The sequence below is a fragment of the Natator depressus genome, chromosome 14, assembly GCF_965152275.1.
Source record: "Natator depressus isolate rNatDep1 chromosome 14, rNatDep2.hap1, whole genome shotgun sequence".
Classification (NCBI taxonomy): domain Eukaryota; kingdom Metazoa; phylum Chordata; order Testudines; family Cheloniidae; genus Natator; species Natator depressus.
In genome coordinates this window covers 41,829,373-41,852,702 of record NC_134247.1, presented here as the reverse complement: position 1 = coordinate 41,852,702, position 23,330 = coordinate 41,829,373, and the positions used below count along the sequence as shown (strand labels likewise).

The 23,330-nt window shown below is 47.9% G+C and overlaps 1 protein-coding gene and 1 pseudogene across 1 annotated transcript; both read left to right on the top strand.

Annotated features, from left to right (window-relative positions):
- The first annotated feature begins 2,601 nt into the window (after positions 1-2,601).
- LOC141998509 (zinc finger protein 620-like) lies at positions 2,602-5,042 on the top strand (annotated as a pseudogene).
- A 7,126-nt stretch (positions 5,043-12,168) lies between these two features.
- LOC141998438 (uncharacterized) lies at positions 12,169-21,421 on the top strand. The gene is given in 6 exon segments (XM_074971269.1): positions 12,169-15,288; positions 16,507-16,594; positions 17,071-17,197; positions 17,806-17,919; positions 18,249-19,529; positions 19,532-21,421. Coding segments are annotated over 6 exon segments (1,908 nt in total). The 5' UTR covers positions 12,169-15,055; the 3' UTR covers positions 19,597-21,421.
- The last annotated feature ends 1,909 nt before the right edge of the window (positions 21,422-23,330 follow it).

The following is a 23,330-nucleotide window of genomic DNA, read 5'->3' as shown; positions in this document are numbered from 1 at the left end:
CAAACATTTGCCTTTTGATTTAACTTTTTTATTTGATTTTGAAGTAGACTGTTTTATGAAAATATTACACATAACAATTTTGGCCCAGCCAACGAGAGGAGGGCTTGCAGAGAGAGCCAATGGAAAGAAGACTTGATGGAGCAGCCAATAAGGGCCAGTGAGAGCCATATAAAAAGGACTGTTCAGGAGAGCAGGGAGCAGTCTCTTTCTCCAGCCTGAGGGAAAAGGACTAGCTGTCTATAAAGGGAAGTGTGAGGGGAAGAGCACTGCGGGGTGGGGTCAGGAGAGCAAGTGGAGCTCCAGCCTGACTGCCCGCCAGACTGAAGCCCCGATAGGGGGCAGGGAAGGTGCTGGGGCTATGGGGAAGTGGCCCAGGGATAAAGAGGTAAGCACCAGAACTTGGAGGAGAGGCAGTAAGTGCTGGTCCTAGAGGGTCCTGGGGGTGGAGCCCAGAAAAGCAAGTGGGTCTGTCCCACTTGCTGCAAAAGAGTGGCCCATCCAAGAACTGCAGTTTGCCCATGAGGGAAGGGCTAGACTAGGGGCTGCAGTCTGTCACCACAGCAAGAAGCTGGGAGCAAGGACAAAAGGCTGCTGTGTCCCCTGTATGACGTGATCTGATTAAAATATGAACATATAGATCATTTTTGCAACCACTGTTCTATGTTTGCAACAAACCTGTGCAAAAGTGGTCTCGTGAGGTGCCTAGGGAAACGATATCAATACCTGGGTATGATTATACTATTGGTATGCATGTGTTATTTTTGTATTTGAAATTATGAGTATTGGCTACATGTATTTCTATGAGTTTAATTCTGAATAGCACCAGTGAAGCAGTTGGCCAGCATATTGTGAAGGGACTATTCAAATTGAGTGGCCCATCAAGAAGTACATGGCTGACAATGGGCATTTGGAGACCCCAATCCACATCTGATGAGCCTTAGAATCATAGAATCCCAGGGTTGGAAGGGACCTCAGGAGGTCATCTAGTCCAACCCCCTGCTCAAAGTAGAACCAATCCACAATTTTTGCCCCAGATCCCAAATGGCCCCTCAAGGATTGAACTCACAACCCTGGGTTTAGCAGGCCAATGCACAAACCACTGAGCTGTCCCTTCCCAGCCTTCCTGGGAACATTTAAACTCGCCTGTGGGCAATGGCTTCTACCTGCAAAGAACTGAGTCATGCATGGATGGGTGATTTGCCCATGTGGTGGCTCATGTGACTGGACACCATCTTGTTACTGTTCTTTTCCACAGTAAGAACAATGGGATTCCCTCCACATGGCAAAAGAAGATACAAAAGGCCCTGGAAACATCTCCATCTTGCCTCTTTCCTCCTCCAGCTTCTCTGCTGCTCAAACCTCTGGACTATGCACTTATCCCAAGGGGAGTGTTCCAACCAGGGAACAGAGGTCCTTCTAATGATTTGGAAGTAACCAGAAACTTGACTTAAGCCAGCAGTTTATTCCATCACTGCTATAAGCCTGAATCAAGAGTTTTGTGATTATTGTATGTATTTGAGTCCTTGGACCAATTTTAACTCTTACCTTTCTTTTTATTAATAAACCTTTAAATTTTAGATACTAAAGGATTAGCGACCGCATGATTTCTGAGTAAGATCTGATTTGTCTATTGACCTGGGTGTGTAGCTGATCCTTTGGGATCAGGAGAACCTTTAATTGGGGACACTTGTTTTAATAACCACTCATCCCCCTGCCCCAGGAAGCAGTGTCCCCCCACACACACATGCACCTGGGCTGTAGGGGGAGGAGGATAAAGAGGTGCGGGGGGAGCGGAGTGGGGGCAGGAGGCGGGTGCTGGGGATGCAGGGGACAGGCTGGGATGGGGGCTGGGGTGCATTGAAGGGAAGATAGGGGCATCCAGGGGATTGTGAGGCTGAGGGGAGCGAGGCTGGAATGGGGGAAGATGTGAGTGGGTGGCACTGCGAGGGAAAGGGGGGATGTGGGGAGGCAGGAGAAGGGAGTTGCCAAGGCAGCTTCTCCACCCCATCGGACACAAGGCTGGGGAGGAACGGAGAGAAACTCTTTTCCTCCTGGAACTGGTCAAACCACGTTTGGGAGTGATCGGGGGACTAACCCTACAGGGTGCAGAGGCTAAGAGGCAAAAACCCAACCTATCCCCCCTCCCGCCCACACACACACACACACACACACACACACACACACACACACACGGCTCTCAGTGTGTTATTGTCAGACACACCCATGCTGGTGAGGTCTGTGTCTGATAAATTGTGGAGTCTGCCCACGGCCCTGGTCTGATTTCCCTGCAGGACTCGGATCTCAGCCACACCAGAGTCAGATCGGAGTCACTGCTGGCTCTGGCAGGGGGGAACACCGATGGGCCAATGGGATCAGCCTCTGCCTGCCTGTCCCTGGGGGATGCTGGGGGAGTCCAGGGCAGCTCATTCTCACGTGATGCCACCAGAGGGCTCCTGCTGCTGCTAAGGGAAAAGGGTTTACACTGCAGTGGGGGGCAATCCCCACAAATGGCCCCTTTGGTTCTTCTCTTTTTCTAGCATTTGGCTCTGAGTTCCTGTTACTGGGAGGGTCTAAAGAGCCTGGAGGGAATCTGGGGGTGACATGGACTGAAGCCCCTTCTGTAACCTCGCCCATCGCCCCTGTCGCCCCGACAGGCTGAGGAATCATGTCCATGTTTCGCTCCAGATCATCCTGCCTTCCAGGAGACAAGGAAGGGAAGTGGCTGTAATGGAGCCAGCTCAGGTAGGGGATTTTCAGGAAGCTGCTGGGCGGGGGGGAGGGAGAGGCAGGGAGGAGACAGGGTGTGAGAAACCTGCTGAGTTTCTGAGTAGGCCCATTGGTGGCAGGGGAGGGGAGAGAGGACATTCCCCCATTTCTCAAACAGGATATAACCCCCCCTCGGCAGGGCTGGGAACATTTTCCAGACTCCCAGTGCTGGAGCCTGACCTTACTGGCCAGAGGCTGCTGTGAAATACGAAGGGAAGCTGTCGGGATTCCTGTCCCCGGCTCAGAGCTCTTCTTCCTGTCCCAGTCTGTGGCTGGCAAGCGTGTGGGAAATGAGAAGACCCTGCTCTGCTCCGTGTGCTGGGGCAGACAGGGAGCTCTCACCTTCTCCACCCCCTGAAGCCTCCTGGCTGCTCTGAGCAGGGTGAGGGTGGGATTCTGCTACTCTGGCCCTCCCACAGCTTCACAGTTTGTTTCCTTTCCCATGAGTAGTGGGATTGTATCTGGGGCAGCAAGTGTTGAGTGAGGGACTCTTGGCGTTTCAGATGCCGGTGACCTTCGAGGAGGTGGCTATTTATTTCACCCAGGGGCAGGGGGCTCTGCTGGACCCCGCATAGAGAGCCCTTTACAGGAACGTCATGCAGGAGAACTACGAGACGGTGACCTCGCTGGGTAAGGGATTCCTGTCCCCTCAGTTATTAGAAGCCGTGGGACCTGCATATCTGAATGTGGTCAGGTTCTTTGCCGGTCAGTTAGATCAGAGCCAAATGGGTTCCATAATGCACAGCTGCCATGTGAGAAATACTTGCATCTCCTTGCCCTCTCCAGTGAGACAAGGGTGTCAAAACCCAATGGACAAGCTAAACCATCCCTACCCCTCCAGCTTTCAAGGGGCATAAATCCAGCATTGTCCTGTCTTGTTTCTTCGCTGCACATACAATCCCTGTTCACTTCCCTTCTTGAGAGTAGCTCCATGCATGGGGAGGGCTCTGGGCTCTGCAGGTTTAGAAAGAGGCAGGGACTTAAGTGCAGACCTGTGTGTGAGTCAGCAAGGCCCCCAGAGCGCACAGATCCTGGGAAGGCCTAGTGAGGGTGTAATAATAATTCAACTCACCTCCCCAGACAACTTCATCTGTGGAATGGGACTCAGTGATAATTTCCCAATCCTCTTGGATTCCCCGTTCCTACAGCAGAGCACAGGGGCAGGTTCCACTCACGGAATGTCCTTTGTGACAGATCCTCCACCAATGCTCCATGCACCCTGATCCGGACTCATTTCACCTTCTCCACAGGATTTCCCATTCCCAAACCTGAGCTGATCGCCCAGCTGGAATGAGGGGAAGAGCCGTTGGTGCCCGATCTCCAGGCCTGGAAGGAAGGAGGGCTTCTGAGATGCACCCACACAGGTGAGGACTGACACAGAAACCATGTGGAGAAATAAGAAAAAAGTTGAGAATCCCAAAATGAGGTGTGAGTAATGCCCCCAGTTCTTTCTCATCTCAGCCAGGACAGGGCTGTAGTCAGCAGTTATCGCTCAGGGCATTCCACCCAGCCTCTTAGCTGCAGGAGTTTGCTTCCCAGCTTTCCTTCCTTGTCAGTGTTTGGGTGGGATGTGGAAGCAGAATCCAATTGCTCAGTCTTTGTGTTAGGTTTTCCCTCGGTGCTATTCCTGTTTCTCCCCAGCACAATGACTCCTGTCTGAATTGTGTCTCTCCCAGCAGGTGCTGAGTGGGGAAGTGAGAACAAGGACGGGAATCATCATCAGTAAGTTCCTGGAGAAGTGCAACCACAGGGGACCTTTTTGGGAGGAGCTGAAGGGAATTTTTCCCATTCCTAGGAGCAGGGAGAAGCCTGGGGAAATTGGCACAGGTCAGAGAGGCTTCTGGGAAACCACCCCAGGAACAAAGTGGATGAATCTACTAATGGTGGGGGAGGAGCCAAAGATTCCCAGGGCGCAGCAGACAAATCCCAAGGAAGAGACACCCTGGCACTGTCTGCAGTGTGGGAAAGGATTCATTGTGAGATCACAGCTTGTGACACGTCAGACAATCCATACTGGAGAGAAACCCCTTCAATGCTTGGACCATGGCAAAAGCTTCAATAAGCTCTCAGATCTTAATAACCATGGGAGAAACCACTATGGAGAGAAACCCTCTCAATGCCTCAAATGCGGGAAATGTTTCATTTGGAAGTCACAACTAATTAGACATCAGTTAAGCCACAGAGGAGAAAGACCCCATAAGTCAGGGGTCTCAAACACGCGGGGTTATTTTCTATGGCCCGCCAGCTCCCCGTGAGCCTCCCCCCACCTATCTGCCCTGCCCCCACACCGTTCCAGGAAGTTGCCGGGACCTGCGGGAGGGAGAGCACAGGGGTCCAGTTACCTCCCCCGAAGCTCCCATTGGTCGCGGTTAGTGTTTTGTCTGGACCTGTGTGTTTTCATTGAAGTGTTTGGGGGATTTGAGTTGAGAGAACAAGACTGTGGCCTAATCCGACCCCTTTGCGGGGGGGATGACCCACTAATTATTGAGTTTGTCCAGCAAAGTGAACAGACTGAGCAGTCCAAGATGCAGATTCCCGGGGTGCAAGGCTGGGAGTAGAAAAGTGGCTGATGTTGCTGTGTCATTTAGTAACTTCATGAGTGTCTGGCTAGTCACACTCAGTACAGTGCAGCCAGGAGTGAGTTTGGATGCTAGTGGCTGTGTGTGAGCAGAGCGCTGAGGGGTTTGTTGTTCACACAGGGAAGCAGCAGGGTGGATTTGATTTCATCATGGTGTTCTACATAAAAGTGCATTCTTGTTGGTTGTAATAACCTTAATACATATTCTTCACAACTCAGAGATAAATGTAGGTTTCATTTTTAGAAGGTACACACGATACATTTTTAAACAGTGATTTATTTTGAAAACTTTTCAGATGAGTTTTACAGTTACATCAGACAATGAATGTTTGGTTATTTCATTTCATTTATTTTCATTTGGTTATATCATTGTTTGGTTATTTCATTCGTGTCATGCTGTATTAGGAGGAGAACATCACCAGACAGACATTTAAATTGTTTTATTTAAATAAATAAAAAAACAACGTTAAGTATTCTGGATTTTTTTCTTTAACAGCAAAGATATAATATTTTAACAGAAAAGCATATGTCCATCACATCTCACATTTATCTCCAGACATCTTCTCCTTGTCCAGATCTATTCCGCCTCCAACAGTCTTCTATTCATTCAACTTTTTGAAACTTTGCACTTTTGGAGAGAGGTAAGGGATTGACTCTGTGTACACAAATTTGCAGAGGGACAATAGAGGTGAGGTCTGTTATTTCTCACCTCTATATATTAATTTATTTTAAAACATTTTTACTGTTAACAAGCATGTTACCTCTGAAAACACAAAGCCACAGTCTGAAAACTGGAAAACTAAGCATCTCTGACGGGATCTTCGAGACTAAGCACTGGGTAGATGGATAGATTAGCCTAAATAATCTATACAGAAGCCTGTGGAACCCCATAAAATTGGGTCCCTAATCCATCAACTATTGGAACTCATGTACAAAACTTTTCTTAAACATTACATGAATATATTGTCTCATACTATAGAATTAGAATTTATAATCCCTATTCTCTGATGAAATACATTATAGCTCAAAGATATCTTAATTAAAACTATCTTTAGATAAGTGTTTTCCTTAAAAAGCATTTTATCAAAAAAAATCCAATTTAAATTAAAAAACTGATATATTTTTTTAAATAATTATTTTTATTCACCCTGGGAAGCAGTATGAAAGATGCCCTGGGATGGAGAATTAAGCAGTTCAACAATCCAGATTGTACCCTGGGGTATACCTCACACCCCCTGACTTCTGGGACACAGCATGGCACCATTGAGCTTTCATCACCCTGATCTTGAAAGACAAGCTAAGCAGGGCAAACCAGAGAAGGGGAGCCAGCCACATCCTCAACTCCACCGACTTTGATTTTGGCTAAATCCTGAACTTCCCCAGGCATGTGAAACATGAGGTTCTGCTACCAGCCTTCCCCACATGCGTCTGTTTCCTTCCCAATGGTCAGGGGTGAAAGTAACTTAAAGGACTTAGTGGTACGCCAGAGTCCTGAGCAGGGGGCGGGGCCTCAACCGGAATTGGTGGGGTCTTTCATAGAATCATAGAATATCAGGGTTGGAAGGGACCCCAGAAGGTCATCTAGTCCAACCCCCTGCTCGAAGCAGGACCAATTCCCAGTTAAATCATCCCAGCCAGGGCTTTGTCAAGCCTGACCTTAAAAACCTCTAAGGAAGGAGATTCTACCACCTCCCTAGGTAACGCATTCCAGTGTTTCACCACCCTCTTAGTGAAAAAGTTTTTCCTAATATCCAATCTAAACCTCCCCCATTGCAACTTGAGACCATTACTCCTCGTTCTGTCATCTGCTACCATTGAGAACAGTCTAGAGCCATCCTCTTTGGAACCCCCTTTCAGGTAGTTGAAAGCAGCTATCAAATCCCCCCTCATTCTTCTCTTCTGCAGACTAAACAATCCCAGCTCCCTCAGCCTCTCTTCATAAGTCATGTGCTCTAGACCCCGAATCATTTTTGTTGCCCTTCGCTGGACTCTCTCCAATTTATCCACATCCTTCTTGTAGTGGATAAATCCCTGGGCCCTTTAAATTGAGATTTAAAGGGCCCAGGACTCCGGCTGCTGCGGCAGCAGGGACTGGGAGCCCCAGGCTCTTTAAATCATGGCAGGAGCAGTAGCTGCAGCAGTGGCCTGGAGCCCTGGAGCTCCGGCATCGATGTAAAGGGCCCAGGGCTCCGCTGCAGTAGCGGTGGCCAGAGCCCCTGGCCCTTTAAATCAACGCCCGAGCCCCACTGCCAGAGCCCTGGATTTCGGGCAGTGATTTAAAGGGCCTAGAGCTCCAGCCACTGCCAGGAGCCTGAAGCCCTTTAAACCGCTGGCCCAGGGAAGCTGCCCCGTGCCGGTGCGGTCAGCGGTGTACCAGCTCTTGCCAGTATGTCAGACCAGCCCGGCTTATTTTCACCTCTGCCAGTGGGCTAAACTATTATGCCATCCCCAACTTCTGCTCTCTCTCCTTTTGCCTTCTCTCTCTCTCCCCTACAAATCTGGCCCAGTCAGCTGAGACACCCAGATGTTTTTCACCAGTGCCAGTAGCCTGTGACCAGAGGGGCAGGTTAGAGCAAGGCCTTAGCCAGCCCAGTGCAGAGGGAAGTTTGCCACAGACGGGCTGATCAGGTTTTATCCTACAGGGAGGCTGCAAGCAAGGCTGAACGCTGCCAGGAAAAGTTTCTACAGAGGACTGGGAGAAGCTGCAGGAGCCCGGGGAGGTGGGTCCCCAGGGGGCAGGGTCTGGGGCAGGGGCCTGCGGCGCGGTGGGTTGATCGCTAGGACCCAGGAGCGGCTGGGGGGCGGCTCTGGGGGGAGGATCGCGGGGCTCAGGCCCGGCCGCAGGAAGTGACTCGCAGCCGCTGCGGGGACTCTGGCTCCCGGCGAGATCCCCGAGCCCCGGCGGCTGGTGCTGGGAGCCTGGAGCCCGGGCTGCAGCCGGGAGAGGGGAACCTCCAGCCGGGCCCTGCCCGCTGCTCCCCGGGAGCCTCTCCCAGGGCAGAGCCCCCAGCCCGGCCAGGGCCCCTTCCCGGCCCGGCCCCTGCCCCAGGGGGGGCCCGCTCGGAGGGAAGGTAAGAGAGACCCGCCCCCCCCGTCACCCCCGGGCTGCAGGGGGCGGGTTTGGCCCCGGGCTGCTCCCCGCGGAGCTGGCTGCGATTCCCTGCCCCGGGCCCGGGAAAGCTGCCGCCAGCTCCCGGCGTGTGCGGGGCGGGGGGAGCCAGCCCGGCTCACGTTGGGGGTTGGGACAGCGACATCTAGGGGGGTTGAGGGGGAAGAACCGGGGCACAGGCCCCGCCAGGCAGGCTGGAGGGGGAAACCCAGGAATAGGGTGGGGCAGAGGGGATAAAAGTTCCCCCAGATGGGCTGAGCCAGCTGCAGTGGTTGCAAAAATGTGTGTATGGGGGGGGGCACTGGGGCTTTTCCTCCACCCTTTCCTAGGATTTTAGCACCCATTTCCCAGGGCCGTGTCCTTAAAGGCCTTGTACATCGTGGTGCCCGGACAGGGCCGCTCTCCCCCTGCATAAGATGTTACTGAGGTGCTAGAGGGGACTTGATCCAGTGAAATATTTACAGACACCCGCACACAGATCTCACTGTCACACCTGCTTTGAGTGTTTAAAAGAATCCCAGTCTCAGTTCCTGTGTCTGCGTAAAGCTGCCCAGCGCTTCATCCGTGTGTCCTAGCCCCTGTCCCAGTTCCCCTGAGTTTGACTCCTCTTGGAATCCAGTCTGGGCAGTTTCACTCCTTTACATTAGTTCCTTCTGAAAATATTCTTTTTATTACTCTGAGCTCTTCATCCTAAACTTCATTAGCATTGTGCGGAGGGACATCATTCTGCCATGGTATTCCTATTTTAATGGCATATAATCATGGGAAATATTAATAGTTATTCTCACATCTCACCGTGATACTGTAACAGTTCCTGTTTCTATTGCAATGTTCGCAAAAAGAAAAGGAGGACTTGTGGCACCTTAGAGACTAACAAATTTATTTGAGCATAAGCTTTCGCTGACTAATTTCATGGGCTGGTCTGAAAACTCTTTCACTTTCCTTTGCTTTAGCCAATTGTTACTTTTTCTCTCTATCCAGCACCCTAGTGCTTTATCCCATGTCCCATTTATGTACAGAATTTGGTTCCCAAATATTCACTAACGGCCAGAAGTTTCAAGGTTCAAGGCTCCTAGATACTTTGTAATATTCCACTAGTGGCCGAAATCCTTTCAAAAATCTGTCCCTAAGGGCCTTAGAGTGTCTCGTGTACAGGGCTTCTCAAAAGGAACTTTCTGTGTTTTTTTTTTTTTTTACTAAGCATAGATATGCAACCCCAAGAATTCAAACCCTGTGAGTTATGAACCCAACAGTCTAGAACTGAAAGAAAGAAAGAAAGAAAGAAAGAAAGAAAGAAAGAGGCTTTTCTTTTATTACCTTTCTGTGTTTGAGCCTTTGGGGTGTACTAGCTACATAGGTTTACTGCTTCCAAAGGGTCCATACATCTAGAACGGTTGTCCAACCCTGTAACATTCAGTGCCATTTTACACTTCTGGGAACATGTGGATTCCCCTCCCCCACTTGCAATTGAAAATTGATTTTAAAACCTTATTTCTGTAAGTAACCCTCCATCCTGCACACTCTGAAGTGCCCACTTTACTTTCCTGAGTTCATTTATTGCGTGCATTGATGTGGATTTTTCAACCATGTTATTTATACTTCTAATGGCCTACGTTTTACCATTTTTGTTATGATCCATTTCAGGGATGTTCTTCGTTTTGACATGTGTACTGATTTGTACGGCCAAAGTTGAAGAATTTTTAAAATGAATTATTCTATGTGTCCTTTGCATTGGTCAGGTCGGGGGACACAGTGTGCTGACCTGACCCTTTCCTTTATGTTTTCGCAGAGGGCTAGCTAATGCAGGGTAGGTACCCCATGTGAATAACACCCATTTTCTTCTAGACACAGACTATGCAGCTGACTCTGATGTTAAATGACCCATTATTGTTCATGGGCTGAAAACTCTGATGCTGATTGTGTGTCTCCTGCTCCTGTGCCAGCTGCTGCATCTGAATGTCTGCGTCCATTTGTGGGGGTGTCATGGAAAACAAATTAAATCTTTTAAAACTAAAAGAATTAGCAGAGTCTCCCCCAGCCCCTTTCACCAATTTCTCTTATTTCCTTCCCTTTACTTCTTCAGGGCTTGTCTGCATGGTCTGATATTAAAGGTGTGAAGTTAATGCATGTGAATCCCAGGACTTTAAACCCCTATGTGGACGCTCTCATTCAGAAGTCAGGTGGCCTTAATTTTGACTTTGGCAGTCAGGACAGCCACAGACCAGTGCAGGAGACCTTCCCTCCCAACACTATAAATGATGAGGTCTTTGATCACTTCTTGAACATTTTTTAAGTACTCTATAGTTCAGGTGTAACCCACATGCAATTTTGCAAGTCCAAAGAGAAGCAGTGGGGCGATCATCTCATCTTCCCTGAATGTTCCCTTGTGTAGAAACGCCATTAGGATATTTCCCAGGTATCAGCTTTGGTCTGACAGAATTTCAGTACATGGGTTGAGGTGGAAATGTAAGGTGATCTCGCTCCTCTTCTCTCTCCTGCAAAGGACAGGACACCCTTCATGAGCAGGAGGGCGAAGGCCGGATAGTGTCACGGTAGGTCCTGCTGTGCGCACAGAGGCTGTTGGCCTGGCTGCTCGGTGATCCCCTTTGTAAGGAACACAGACCAAATGGCGGCACTCTTGTCCCATGGGAGTGAACTATAAAGACTCCTTTGATCTCTTGCCCTGGTGAGAGTGTGCCCTGAGGGAGACATAGTGCACCAGAGTCCTGCCTGGCTTCATTCAGAGCCGTTATAGAGCATGGAGACTGTGACTGTCCTAAATACCTATCTCCCCTCCAAGCTCTGATTGCCTCAGCTCTCAGGTGAGTAAAGAGGGAGCGGCCGTGCCAGGTGTCATGTCCCCAATGAAAACATCCGATGGAGCTTTGGAAACAAATACAGAGCATGTCTGGTAACTGCCCCACCCTACTTCTGGATGCTTTGGAGCAAGATCAGCCCTACGCTCTGCACCTGTGCTGAGACAAGACATGACAATTTGTAAAGTGAGCTTACTATATTTTTGTTACACCTGCCAGACTGTGCCTCACACCTTTGTGAGCATCACACTCACAGACACAGATATGACCATCCTCACAGGGACGGCCCATCCATATAGGCAAAATAGGTGGTCGCCTAGGGTGCCAAGTTAAATGGGGCACCAAATTCGAGGAAAAAAATAAAATTAAAAAAACATATGAAACCCCCCCCAAAAAGATGGAAAAAAATACAAATAAAATAATGAAGATGTCATTAGTTCAATTCCCGTTCGTGTACGGAGGGAATATGAATTATAATTCATTTCTCTAAATTTTTGAGAATTTATTAATATGTCAAATATTTTATTTACTGCAAAAATAAAGAATATTTTAGTCAATTTTTTTTCCAATTTGCGATATAGGTTCAGGATGACCCACTCCGCAATTTTGATAAGCAATAACTCAGCCACAATGAAACACTTCCGCCAGCCGCAAGAGCTGCAATGTTAGTGACACCTAACTGGAATATACATCAAGGTCGCATAGCCGGAAATTCATGTAGAGCGGAGATATCGCGAGTTGCTACATGTCAAACGGTCATTTTAACACGTTGCAGGTAGATGGCTAAGAATTGAGCAAATACTGTGGAAAATTGTGTTTCTTGGTGCCAAAGAATAAAGAATAACGTCTTTCAGCATTATAAATCCAAAATGTGAGTATCTTTAATCGTTGTTAAACGTTAGCGTTATTCTTGGGCTATATAATTATGAACTTTTCTTTGTTATAACTGGTTCACATGTAATAAGGTCTACAAAAGAAAAGTAACAGCGGTAATGCTTAATAGACTACGAAAGTCTATTAAGACATCACCCTCCAGGCGGGTAACCGTGAGGAAGGGGGTTACTTTCCAAACAATCAGTGTCGGGTTATAACGTCGAAAAAGGTCATTTTGTTTCCATGTAAACGCTGTAACTAGCTGTTTTAATAGGTGAGTGAGTGTATGTTACTAATCATTGAACCTTTAAGCAGTGAAAAGACGCGTTGGGATGGCTGCAATGTGGTTTAAATCGCCAACCATGTGGTGGATGTGTCAGCCATCCTTAACGCTATCATGCTTGCAGTGGGGAGCACAGTACATAACAATATTCAAATGCCCCATGGCAGAAAGAGGAAAAAGAAAACCCTCAGGAGTTGAGTATTGGAAACGAAAGGCTGAGAAGGAAAAGGACCAAGCGAAATAGCAGGGATCCTTCCAGAAATATCTTCTCTTTAATCCAAATAAAGATGGAAGCAGTTTACAGCATCCAGCTGAAGGTCTTTTACTTGGAGAGGAGGTTAGTTCACATCCGCATGAAAGCAGTTTGGAACATCAAGATGAAGGTATATTACTTCGAGATGAGGGTAGCTCACAGCATCAGACTGATACAGAAGTGGAGAAAATTTATTCACCTTCAGAGAGACATGTAGAAATTGAAGTAAATGAAGTAGAAGAAAGAAAGGATGAAGAAGTTACAAACAAGTTACAATTTGGGGAGCCAGTTTCATTGCCCACATGTGATGACAGGGTGCGGCAAATTCTCGTGGAACATGGACCCGAACAAGTTCATGAATTTCCCTTCCCTAAGGATGGAAATAAAAAAAAATTCTCTGCTCAGCATTACAAAGGAAACTCATTCACGGGGAAGAAATTCATCGAAACTGGTTACAATATTTAGTGTCGAAGGACTCTGTGTTTTGCTGCAAGTTGTTTAGAAATCAAGCAATTGGTACACCACTTACTGAAAATGGTTCGAAGGACTGGGAAAACATATCTTCAATTCTCTCTTCACATGAAAGAAGTACAGAACATTTGGAATGTTTTCAAAATTGGAAAGAACTTGAATTACGACTGAAAAAAGGAAAAACTATCGATGAAGAAAATTTATGTGTGATCAAGGAAAAAGAAGAATATTGGCAACAAATATTAGAGCGTCTCATTGCTTTAGTGAGATTTCTCAGTGGGCAAAATTTAGCATTCTGCGGCCACGGTAGAAATGAAAAATTATAACTCCAGATAATGGAAACTTTTTAAAATGTGTTGAATACCTAGCTTTGTTTGATCCAGTCATGAAGGAGCATCTACGTAAAATAACTGATCATGAAACACAGGTTCATTACTTAGGAAAAAATATGCAGAATGAACTGATTCAAATCCTAGCAAATGCCATTAAAAAGAAAATTATAGAAGCTGCCCATTCTGCAAAATACTTTGCAATAATACTGGACTGTACACCCGATGTGAGTCATGTTGAACAAATGACGATAATCATTCGTTTTGTGGATACGGAAAAGTCTGCAGATGAAGATAATGTTGAAGTGCTCATAAAGGAACATTTTTGCGGTTTCGTACCACTGAAGGAGACGACTGGAGCATTTATGACTGAAACGATTCTTGAAACAATGTCATTATCTGTTGAAAACTTACGTGGCCAAGGCTATGGTAATGGGAGTAATGTGAAGGGTAAAGACAATGGTGTGCAAAGGAGAATGATGGAAATCAGTCCTAGGGCCTTTTTCATTCCTTGCAATGCGCATTCTCTGAATTTGGTTGTCAATGATGCTGCTAGATGCTATTTGGAGGCAAGGAGTTTCTTGGACCTGGTGCAACGTGTTTATGTGTTTTTTCTCAGGCTCAACATGCCGTTGGGAGATTCTGATTTGCCATGTGAATTCTCTAACTGTGAAACCACTTAGTCAGATCAGATGGGAGAGTTGCATTGATGCTTTGAAGACTCTTCGCTATGAACTTGGAAACATTTACAATGCCCTAATTGAAATTTCTGATGATATCTACCTTTACTGGATCATCTGTCAAACGTTCAGATGCAGAAGCTCTTGCAAATGGCCTTTCCAAGTTCAAATTTGTGACTTCACTTATTTTGTTGTATAATATCCTTTTCGAGATTAACCTCAGTAGTAAGCAGCTTCAGGAAAAGAACCTGAACATACACTCTGCTATCAAAAACTGCAGAAAACTAAAAATATTCTGGAGGAATTCAGAAGTGATGAAGGGTTCGAAAGAACACTGGTAGATTCTCTCGAGCTTGCTGAAGAAATAGACTTTCCGACAGAATTTGAGGCAGAGCCCGTTCGCATTCGGCAAAAGAAACAGCAGTTTTCGTATGAAGGACGAGACACACCCATTCAGAACCCAAAGCAAAGGTTCAAAGTGAATTTGTACTTTGCAGTCCTTGATACCGCTATTCACTTGGTTGACGAAAGATTTCAACAGATGCAGCAGCTAGAGTCAGTATTTGGCTTTCTGTATGATATCCACAGCTTGCAAAAGAAAACAGAAAAACAGATAAGAGAATTTTCCATAAAACTGGAGTTGGCATTGACTCATGAAAATTCAAAAGACATTGATGCTACAGATTTGTGTAGTCAGCTTCAGGCTTTTCAAGACAACTTAAGAAACATTACACTCCTTTAGAAGTACTGAACTTTGTTTGTGAAAATAAACTCTCAGGCAGTTTTCCAAACATTTTAATAGCTCTATGCATTATTTTAAGTTTGCCAGTTTCCATAGCTAGTGGGGAACCTAGCTTCTCAAAGTTAAAATTGATCAAAACATATCTGCTTTCAACAATGCAAGAGAGACTTGTTGGACTTTCAACAATGTCTACAGAGCGTGAAATAGCTAGAAAACTGGATCTAAGGGTATGTCTACACTACCCGCCAGATTGGCGGGTAGTGACCTATCTATCAGGGGTCGATTTATCACGTCTAGTCTTGATGCATAAATTGATCCCCGATCGCTCTTGGAAGTGGAGTCGACGGGGGAGCAGTGGCCGTCGACCCAACGCCATGAAGATGCCGTGGTAAGTCGATCGAGGTATTCACGTAGCTGAAGTTGCGTACCTTACATCGTCCCACCCCCCCAGTTTAGACCAAGGCTAAAAGAACTAGTGTCTGAATTTTCAAAACTTAAAAGCAAGAAAAGTCATGTTTTAAGAGCACAGAGTGTTTCTTATTCAGAGTGTTTTGTAACTACAGGTTAAAGTTCATTGAAGAGTTTTCTTACTTCTTTCTACATTGGATGTGGTGGTAATGGCAGTTAAAGCAGGATAGTGTAATGGATGATTTTGGATTTCTAATAATAAATAATTATAATTAACATTTTTAATACATTTTTATTTGAAATCAGACTGAAATATCATCTAGCTGTCATGTACAAATCTATTCTGAAAATGTTGAGTCTCTATTTTTATCTGATCTCAGAAACATTGGTTGGATAGAAGGACAGACGGACAAACCGAATAATTAAGCCTCTGTTTAAAAGAAAACGCTTAAAAAACGTTAAAAGGAAAAAAGGGGCAAAATGTTTCCCAGTTTACCAAAAACCTCAGCCTAGATCTGCCGTGGACGTTTGGGGGTGGGGGCGCTGACTGCATGGTTCGCCCAGGGCACCAGTTGCTGGCAGCTAGTCTAGGGCCGCCCCTACATCCTCACGTATGACAGGGGTAACAGACAATGCTGCCTGTCTAAGTTACATTTCCCTGGCAGAGCCTAGTTACAAGGGAAATATCCACAGGCAACCCCCTCCCTTCCCGCACACACACTGCTCCCAGCTTCTGTTGGATTTTTTTTAAAAAGGGACAAACTCATGATCTTTGGGGCTCTGATTCTTGAGTGTTCAGGGCTGCCCTAGGTCTTGGCCTGATTTCCAGGCAGGTTTTAGACCTCAGCCACACTAGAATCAGACCAGAGTCACTGCTGGCTCTGGCAGGGGGTGAGTGCGGATGGGCCAATGGGATCAGCCTCTGCCTGGTTGTCCCCAGGGGCTGCCGGGGGAGTCCAGGGCAGCTCATTCTTCAGGTGATGCCACCAGAGGGCTCTGGCTATTGCTAAGGGAGAGGGGTTTACACTGCAATGAGGGCCAATCCCTCAAAATGGCCCCTTTGATTCTGCTCTTTTTCTAGTATTTGGCTCAGAGATGCTGTTACTGGGAGGGTCTGAAGAGCCTGGGGGGAATCGGGGTGTGACACGGACTGAAGCCCCTTGTGTAACCTCCCCCATCGCCCTTCTTACCCCGACAGGCTTAGGAATCACATCCACATTTCGCTCCAGATCGTCCCGTCTTCCAGGGGACAGGGAAGGGAAATGGCTGTGATGGAGCCAGCTCAGGTAGGGGATTTTCAGGGAGCTGCTGGGCGGGGGAAGGGAGAGGCGGGGAGGAGACAGGGTGTGAGAAACCTGCTGATTTTCTGAGTAGGACCATTGTTGGTGGGGAGGGAGGGACCTTCGCCCATTTCAAAAACGGGACACAACCCCCCTGCACAGGGCTGGAGCCTGAACCCGCTAGCCAGAGGCTGCTGTAAAATACGAAGGGAAGTGCTTGGGATTCCTGTCCCCGGCTCAGAGCTCTGCTTCCCATATCAGACTGTGTCTGTCAGGGATGCCCTACTCCATGTGCTGTGGGGGACAGGGAGCTCTCACCTTCTCCCACCCCTGAAGCCTCCTTGCTGCTCTGAGCAGGGTGTGGGTGGGATTCTGCTACTCTGGCCCTCCCAGAGCTTCACTTTTTTTTTCTTCGTTTCCCATGACTAGCGGGATTGTGGCTGGGGCAGCAGGTGCTGAGTGGGGGACTCTTGTTGTTTCAGATGCTGGTGACCTTCGAGGAGGTGGCTGTGTATTTCACCCAGGGGCAGGGGGCTCTGCTGGACCCTGCTCAGAGAGCCCTCTACAGTAATGTCATGCAGGAGAACTATGAGATGGTGACCTCGCTGGGTAAGGGATTCCCATCCCCTTGGTTATTAGAAGCCATTGAGTTTGTATGTATGAATCTCGTCAGGTTCTTCCCTCATCAGTTAGATCAGAGGGGAATGTTTTGCATAATGAACAGTTGCCCTGTGCGAGAGACTTGCATCTCCTTGCCCTCTCCAGTGAGACGGGGTGTCAAAACTTAATGGACATGCTAGCTCATCCCCACCCCTCTAGCTTTCAAAGGGGCAGAAATCATTCGTTGTCCTTTCTGTATTGATCCCATTCACACACACAATCCTTGTTTAACTCCCTTCTTGGGAATAGCTCCAGCTGTTGGGAAGGCTTAGAAGTAGGCAGGGGTTTAACACCAGAGCTGTGTGTGTGTGTCAGCAAGACCCCTAGACTGCGCAGATCCTGGGAACACCTAGTGAGAGTGTAAAAATTCCCCTCACCTCCCCAGACATCTGCCTCTCCCAAGGGGGCTCAGCGACCATGTTCCCGTCCTCTTGGGTTCCATGTTCCCCAGCAGAGCACAGGGACAGGTTCCGCTCACAGAATGTCCTTCGTGACAGACGCGGTCTCAATCCTCCACGCACCCTGATCTGGTCTGATTTTCCTTCCTTCCTGCACAGGATTCTCCCTTCCCAAACCTGAGCTCATCTCCCGCCTGGAACGAGGGGAAGAGCCGTGGGTCCCGGATCTCCAGGCCTGCGAGGAAAGAGAGCGCCTGAGAGGAGCCCGCACAGGTGAGGACTGACACTGAAATCATCTGGGGAATGAAGAAAAAGTTGAGAATCCTAAAAATGTGGTGTGAGTAAGCACCCTCAGTTCTTCCTCATCTCGCCCAGGGCAGCGCTGTAGTCAGCAGATATTGCTCACGGCTTTCCACCTGTCCTGTTAGCTGCAGGAGTTTCCATTCTGTCTCTCCTTCTCTGTGAGTGTTTGTGTGGGATGTGGAGGCAAAATCCAATTGCTCAGTATTCGCAACTGTAGTGTGTCGCGTTTTCCCTCGGTGCTATTCTTCTTTCTCCCCAGCACAATGACTCCTGTCTGAATTGTCTCTCTTTCCTGGCAGGTGATGAGAGAGTGGGTGAAAACAAGGAGGAGAATGATCATGAGGAAGTTCCCGGGGAAGTGGAACCACAGGGGACCTCTGTGCGAAGAGCTGAAGGGAATTTTTCCCAGTGCTGGGAACAGGGAGAAGCCTGGGGAAATTGGCAGAGGTCAGAGATGCTTCAGGGAAACCACCCAAGGAAGAAAGTGGATGAATCTATTAAATGTGGGGAAGGAGACAATAATCCCACAACACAGCAGACAAATTCCAAGGCAGACAAACCCTATGAATGCCTCGGTTATGGGGAAGGATTCATTCTGAGATCACATCAGACAATCCATACTGGAGAGAAACCACTTCAATGCGTGGACTGTGGGGAAAGCTTCAATACTCGCTCAGCCCTGAATAACCATGGGAGAAGCCACAGAAGAGAGAAACCCTCTCAATGCCTCGAGTGCGGGAAATGTTTCATTTGGAAGTCAGAACTAATTAGACATCAGCTAAGCCACACAGGAGAGAGACCCCATAAGTGCTTGGACTGTGGGAAAAGTTTCAAACAGAGGTCAGACCTTTTTAATCATCAGGCAATCCACACAGGAGAGAGACCCCATAAGTGCTTCGACTGTGGGAAAAGTTTCAGTCGGAGGTCAGTCCTTGTTAATCATCAGAGAATCCACACAGGGGAGAGACCCCATAAGTGTGTGAACTGTGGGAAAAATTTCATACAGAGGTCAGACCTTATTCAACATCAGAGAATCCACACAGGAGAGAGACCTCACAAGTGCTTGGACTGTGGGAAAAGTTTCAGTCGGAGGTCAGCTCTTTTGAAACATCATGCATTCCACACAGGAGAGAGACCGCATAAGTGTTTAGTCTGTGGAAAAAGTTTCATATGGAGGTCAGACCTTGTTAAACATCAGGCATTCCACACAGGAGAGAGACGCCATAAATGTTTAGACTGTGGAAAAAAATTCATACGGAGGTCAGACCTTGTTAAACATCAGAGAATCCACACAGGAGAGAGACCCCATAAGTGCGAGGACTGTGGAAAATGTTTCATACAGAGGTCAGACCTTCTTAAACATCAGAGAATCCACACAGGAGAGAGACCCCACAAGTGTTTTGTCTGTGGGAAAGGTTTCATATGGAGGTCACACTTTGTTAAACATCAGAGAATCCACACAGGAGAGAGACCTCACAAGTGCTTAGACTGTGGGAAATGTTTCATACAGAGCTCAAACCTTGTTAGACATCAGGCAATCCACACTGGAGAGAGACCCCACAAGTGCTTGGACTGTGGGGAAATTTCACACATAGATCACACCTCATTAAACATGAGAGTATCCACACAGGATCTAAAGTTCTCTGACACAGGGACAGAAAGTGTTAAGGAAATTGCACGTCATTGACCTAGATTCAACCTTTAGAGACATATTAGAAAAGTGTGTCCTCGTTAGATAAACTAGAGCTTCGAAAGGTAAACGTGTATTGTTAAAGACATGGAAGAAGATGGTAACTGAAGGAGTCTTTGTTTAGCTATATCTTGTTAGAGGTTAACAATGGAAATAAACGGTTGCTGTCTAGGGCTGTATTAATTCAGAGATCAAAAGGAATTATAAACATTTAGTTGGTTGGTTGTAATAATGTCATTGTTTGTCTATGAACTGCTTTATGGAGCATCACCTTATGTTAAGCCATGTAATTAATTACCAGTGATGTTTAGGAAATAGAAGGTTACTTCAAAAGCCTCTTGTTCAGCCAAGGACTGTGTGCTGTCGAGACGCTGCAAAAATGATCCTTTCTTACCTGATCTGCCTAAGCTTTATTTGGGGGGGGAGTGTGAGTCGTAAGACTGAGATCTCCAGTCCCCTCTGGACTGCCCTGACATTGAAATTTGGACATTGGACTAGGACTGGATGAAATGATTCTGTAAAGGACTCTTTGCAATTCTAAAGCATCAGTTGTACAGTGAAACTGACCTAAGGACTCTATGCGTGTCTGTGGGTATGTCTACACTACGAAATTAGGTCGATTTTTATAGCAGTCGATTTTTAGAAACCGATTTTATACAGTCGATTTTGTATGTTCACACGAAGCGCATTAAGTCGGTGGAGTGTGTCCTCACTACCGTGGCTAGCATCGACTTACAGAGCGGTGCACTGTGGGTAGCTATCCCACAGTTCCCGCAGTCTCTGCTGCCCATTGGAATTCTGGGTTAAGCTCCCAGTGCCTGATGGGGCAAAAACATTGTCACGGGTTTTGGGTACATGTCGTCAGGCCCCCCTCCTTCCCTCAAAGCAACAGCAGAGAATCGTTTTGCGCCTTTTTTCCTGGGTTACCCGTGCAGACGCCATACCACAGCAAGCATGGAGCCCGCTCAGCTCACCGTATGTCGCCACACAGCAGCAGCTCCTTGCCTTCGCGGCAGATGGTGTAGTAGGACTGATAGCTGTCGTAGGTCTCCTGGGTGCTCCTGGCAGACCTCGGTGAGGTAGATCAGGGGCGCCTGGACAGACATGGTTATTCTCTTCTTAAAGCACCGAATGGGAGCCAGAGACTCCAGGTCATTCTCTTCTTTAAGTTTTGTCTCATGGAGATTCAGTCCTGCCTGGAATATCATGCGAGCTGGAGGCTTCTGCCTCAGGCTGCTCTCCCAGCCTGCAGCACTGTGCGGTCGCACCTACCCCTTACTCCCATGGCTCATGAAGCCTGGACAGTAGTAAGGAGCAGGCCAACTATAGGCTGAGCCAGCGGTGGAATGTGCCTTTGGACGTTTAAAAGCTCGCTGGTGCTCTTTGCTGAGTAGGTCAGACCTCAGCGCAACCAACAGTCCCATGGTTATTGCTGCTTGCTGTGTGCTCCATAATATCTGTGAGAGTAAGGAGGAGATGTTCATGGTGGGGTGGGAGGTTGAGGCAAATTGCCTGGCTTCTGATTTTGAGCAGCCAGACACCAGGGCGATTAGAAGAGCGCAGCAAGGCGCGCTGTGCATCAGAGAGGCTTTGAAAACCAGTTTCATGACTGGGCAGGCTATGATGTGACAGTTGTGTGTGGGTCTCCTTGATGCAAACCCGCCCACTTTGTTGATTTTAATTCACTGTAAGCCAACCACCCTCCCCCCTTTGAAATAAAGTAACTATTGTTTTGAAACCAGGCATTCTTTCTTTATTAATTAATAAAAAATGAGATAACGGACAAGGTAGCCCGGGTGGGGTTGGGGAGGAGGGAAGGCCACAGTGCTTACTGCAGCCACACTAAAAATCAAACTGTTTGAATGACAGCCTTCTGTTGCTTGGGCCATCCTCTGGAGGGGAGTGGCTGGGTGCCTGGAGCCTCCCCCACCGCGTTCTTGGGCGTCTGGGTGAGGATGCTATGGAACATGGGGAGGACGGTAGGCGATTATACAGTGGATGCAGCAGGGGTCTGTGCTCTTGTTGACTTTCCTGCAGCTCCAACAGACGCTTCACCATCTCCGTTTGCTCCCCCATTAGCCTCAGCATCGCGTCCTGCCTCCGCTCTTCACGCTCACTTAATTCTTTCCTGGCCTCTGCCGCTCAATGCCTCCATGCATTAAGCTGTGCCCTATCCGTGCGGAAGGACTGCATGAGCTCGGAAAACATGTAATCACGAGTGCGTTTTTTTCACCTTCTAATCTGCGATAACCCCAGGGACGGAGACGATAGGGGGAGCCGAGAAACATTCTACGCTTTACGATTCTGGGGGGACTGCATGGTCACCTGTGCTGCTGAGTTGGCCACGCTGACCAAACAGGACATGAAATTCCAAAGTTCCCGGGGCTTTTCCTGTGTACCTGGCTAGTGCATCGGAGTGCAAAGTGCTCTCCAGAGCAGTCACAATGCAGCACTCTGGGATAGCTCCCGGAGGCCAATACCATAGATTTGCATCCGCACTACCCCAAATTCGACCCAGCAAGGTCGATTTTAGTGCTACTCCCCTCGTCGGGGCAGAGTACATAAATTGACTTTAAGAGCCCTTTAGGTCCACGGAACGGGGTTGGCTGTGTGGATGCAGTCATTTTTAAATCAACCTAACGCAGCTAAATTTGACCTAACCCCATAGCGTAGACCAGGTTGATCTTTTAACCAACACGCTCTCTCTTTTCTTCTTTTAATAAATCTTAGTTGAGTTAATAAGAATTGGCTGTAAGCGTGTATTTGGATAAGAACTGAAGTATTTCTTAACTTGGTGGATAATGTATTGGATCCTTTGGGATTGGTGGAACTTTTTAATATTATTAATAAGATTTTCAGTAATCCACATCATATTTCACTGGGCTGTCTGGGAGGGAGCCTAAGGCGGGGTTGCTTCAAGGGACCTGTGCTTTGGCCTCTGTGTAGCCCAGTAAGGTTTTGTAGAAGCTGTTTTGTTGCTGGCTTGGGGAATCAAAGTATTGGAATAGCCACCAGTTTTGAGGATTGTCGGCCCCATTCTTTAGAGTTTGCCCTAATTGAGCAATCTTGTTCAATAAGTTCACACTTACTTCTTGTTCAGGCAATCACTTAGAGAAACAAGTTTGTTTAAATTTATGGAAGATAATGCTGCCCGCTTCTTATTTACAATGTCACATGAAAGTGAGAACAGATGTTTACAACATGGTGAGCTGCAGGAGATCCCCCACCTCCAGAGGACTGGGGAGCTCTGGGGGATTTCTTCCCCTAGGCTGGGGAGCTGTGGGGGTTACCCTGCTGCCTGCAAGGGCTAGGGAGCACCAGGGTCCCCCACATCCTGGGGGACTGGAGAGCTCTGGGGCTCCCCCAAACTGGCAGCGACTGGGGAGTTGTGGGGGATCCCCCATCTGCTGGGGCTGGGGATCTGTGGGAATTCCCCCCAGGCTGGGGAGCTGCTGGCATTACCCTGACACCTGTGGTGGCTAGCGAGCTCCGTGGGTCCCTCTCATCTATGGACCCTGGGGAGCTCTGGGAGATCCCATGAAGATGGGGGAGCTGCAGAATGCCCGTCTGCGACAGCTGGGGAGCCACAGGGCATTCCCCCATGCCCAGAGGTCCCCCACACTTACAGACACTGAGCAGCTGAGGGGATTCCCCCCCACAAGCTGGGAGCTGCAGGGGTTGCCCAGGTGCC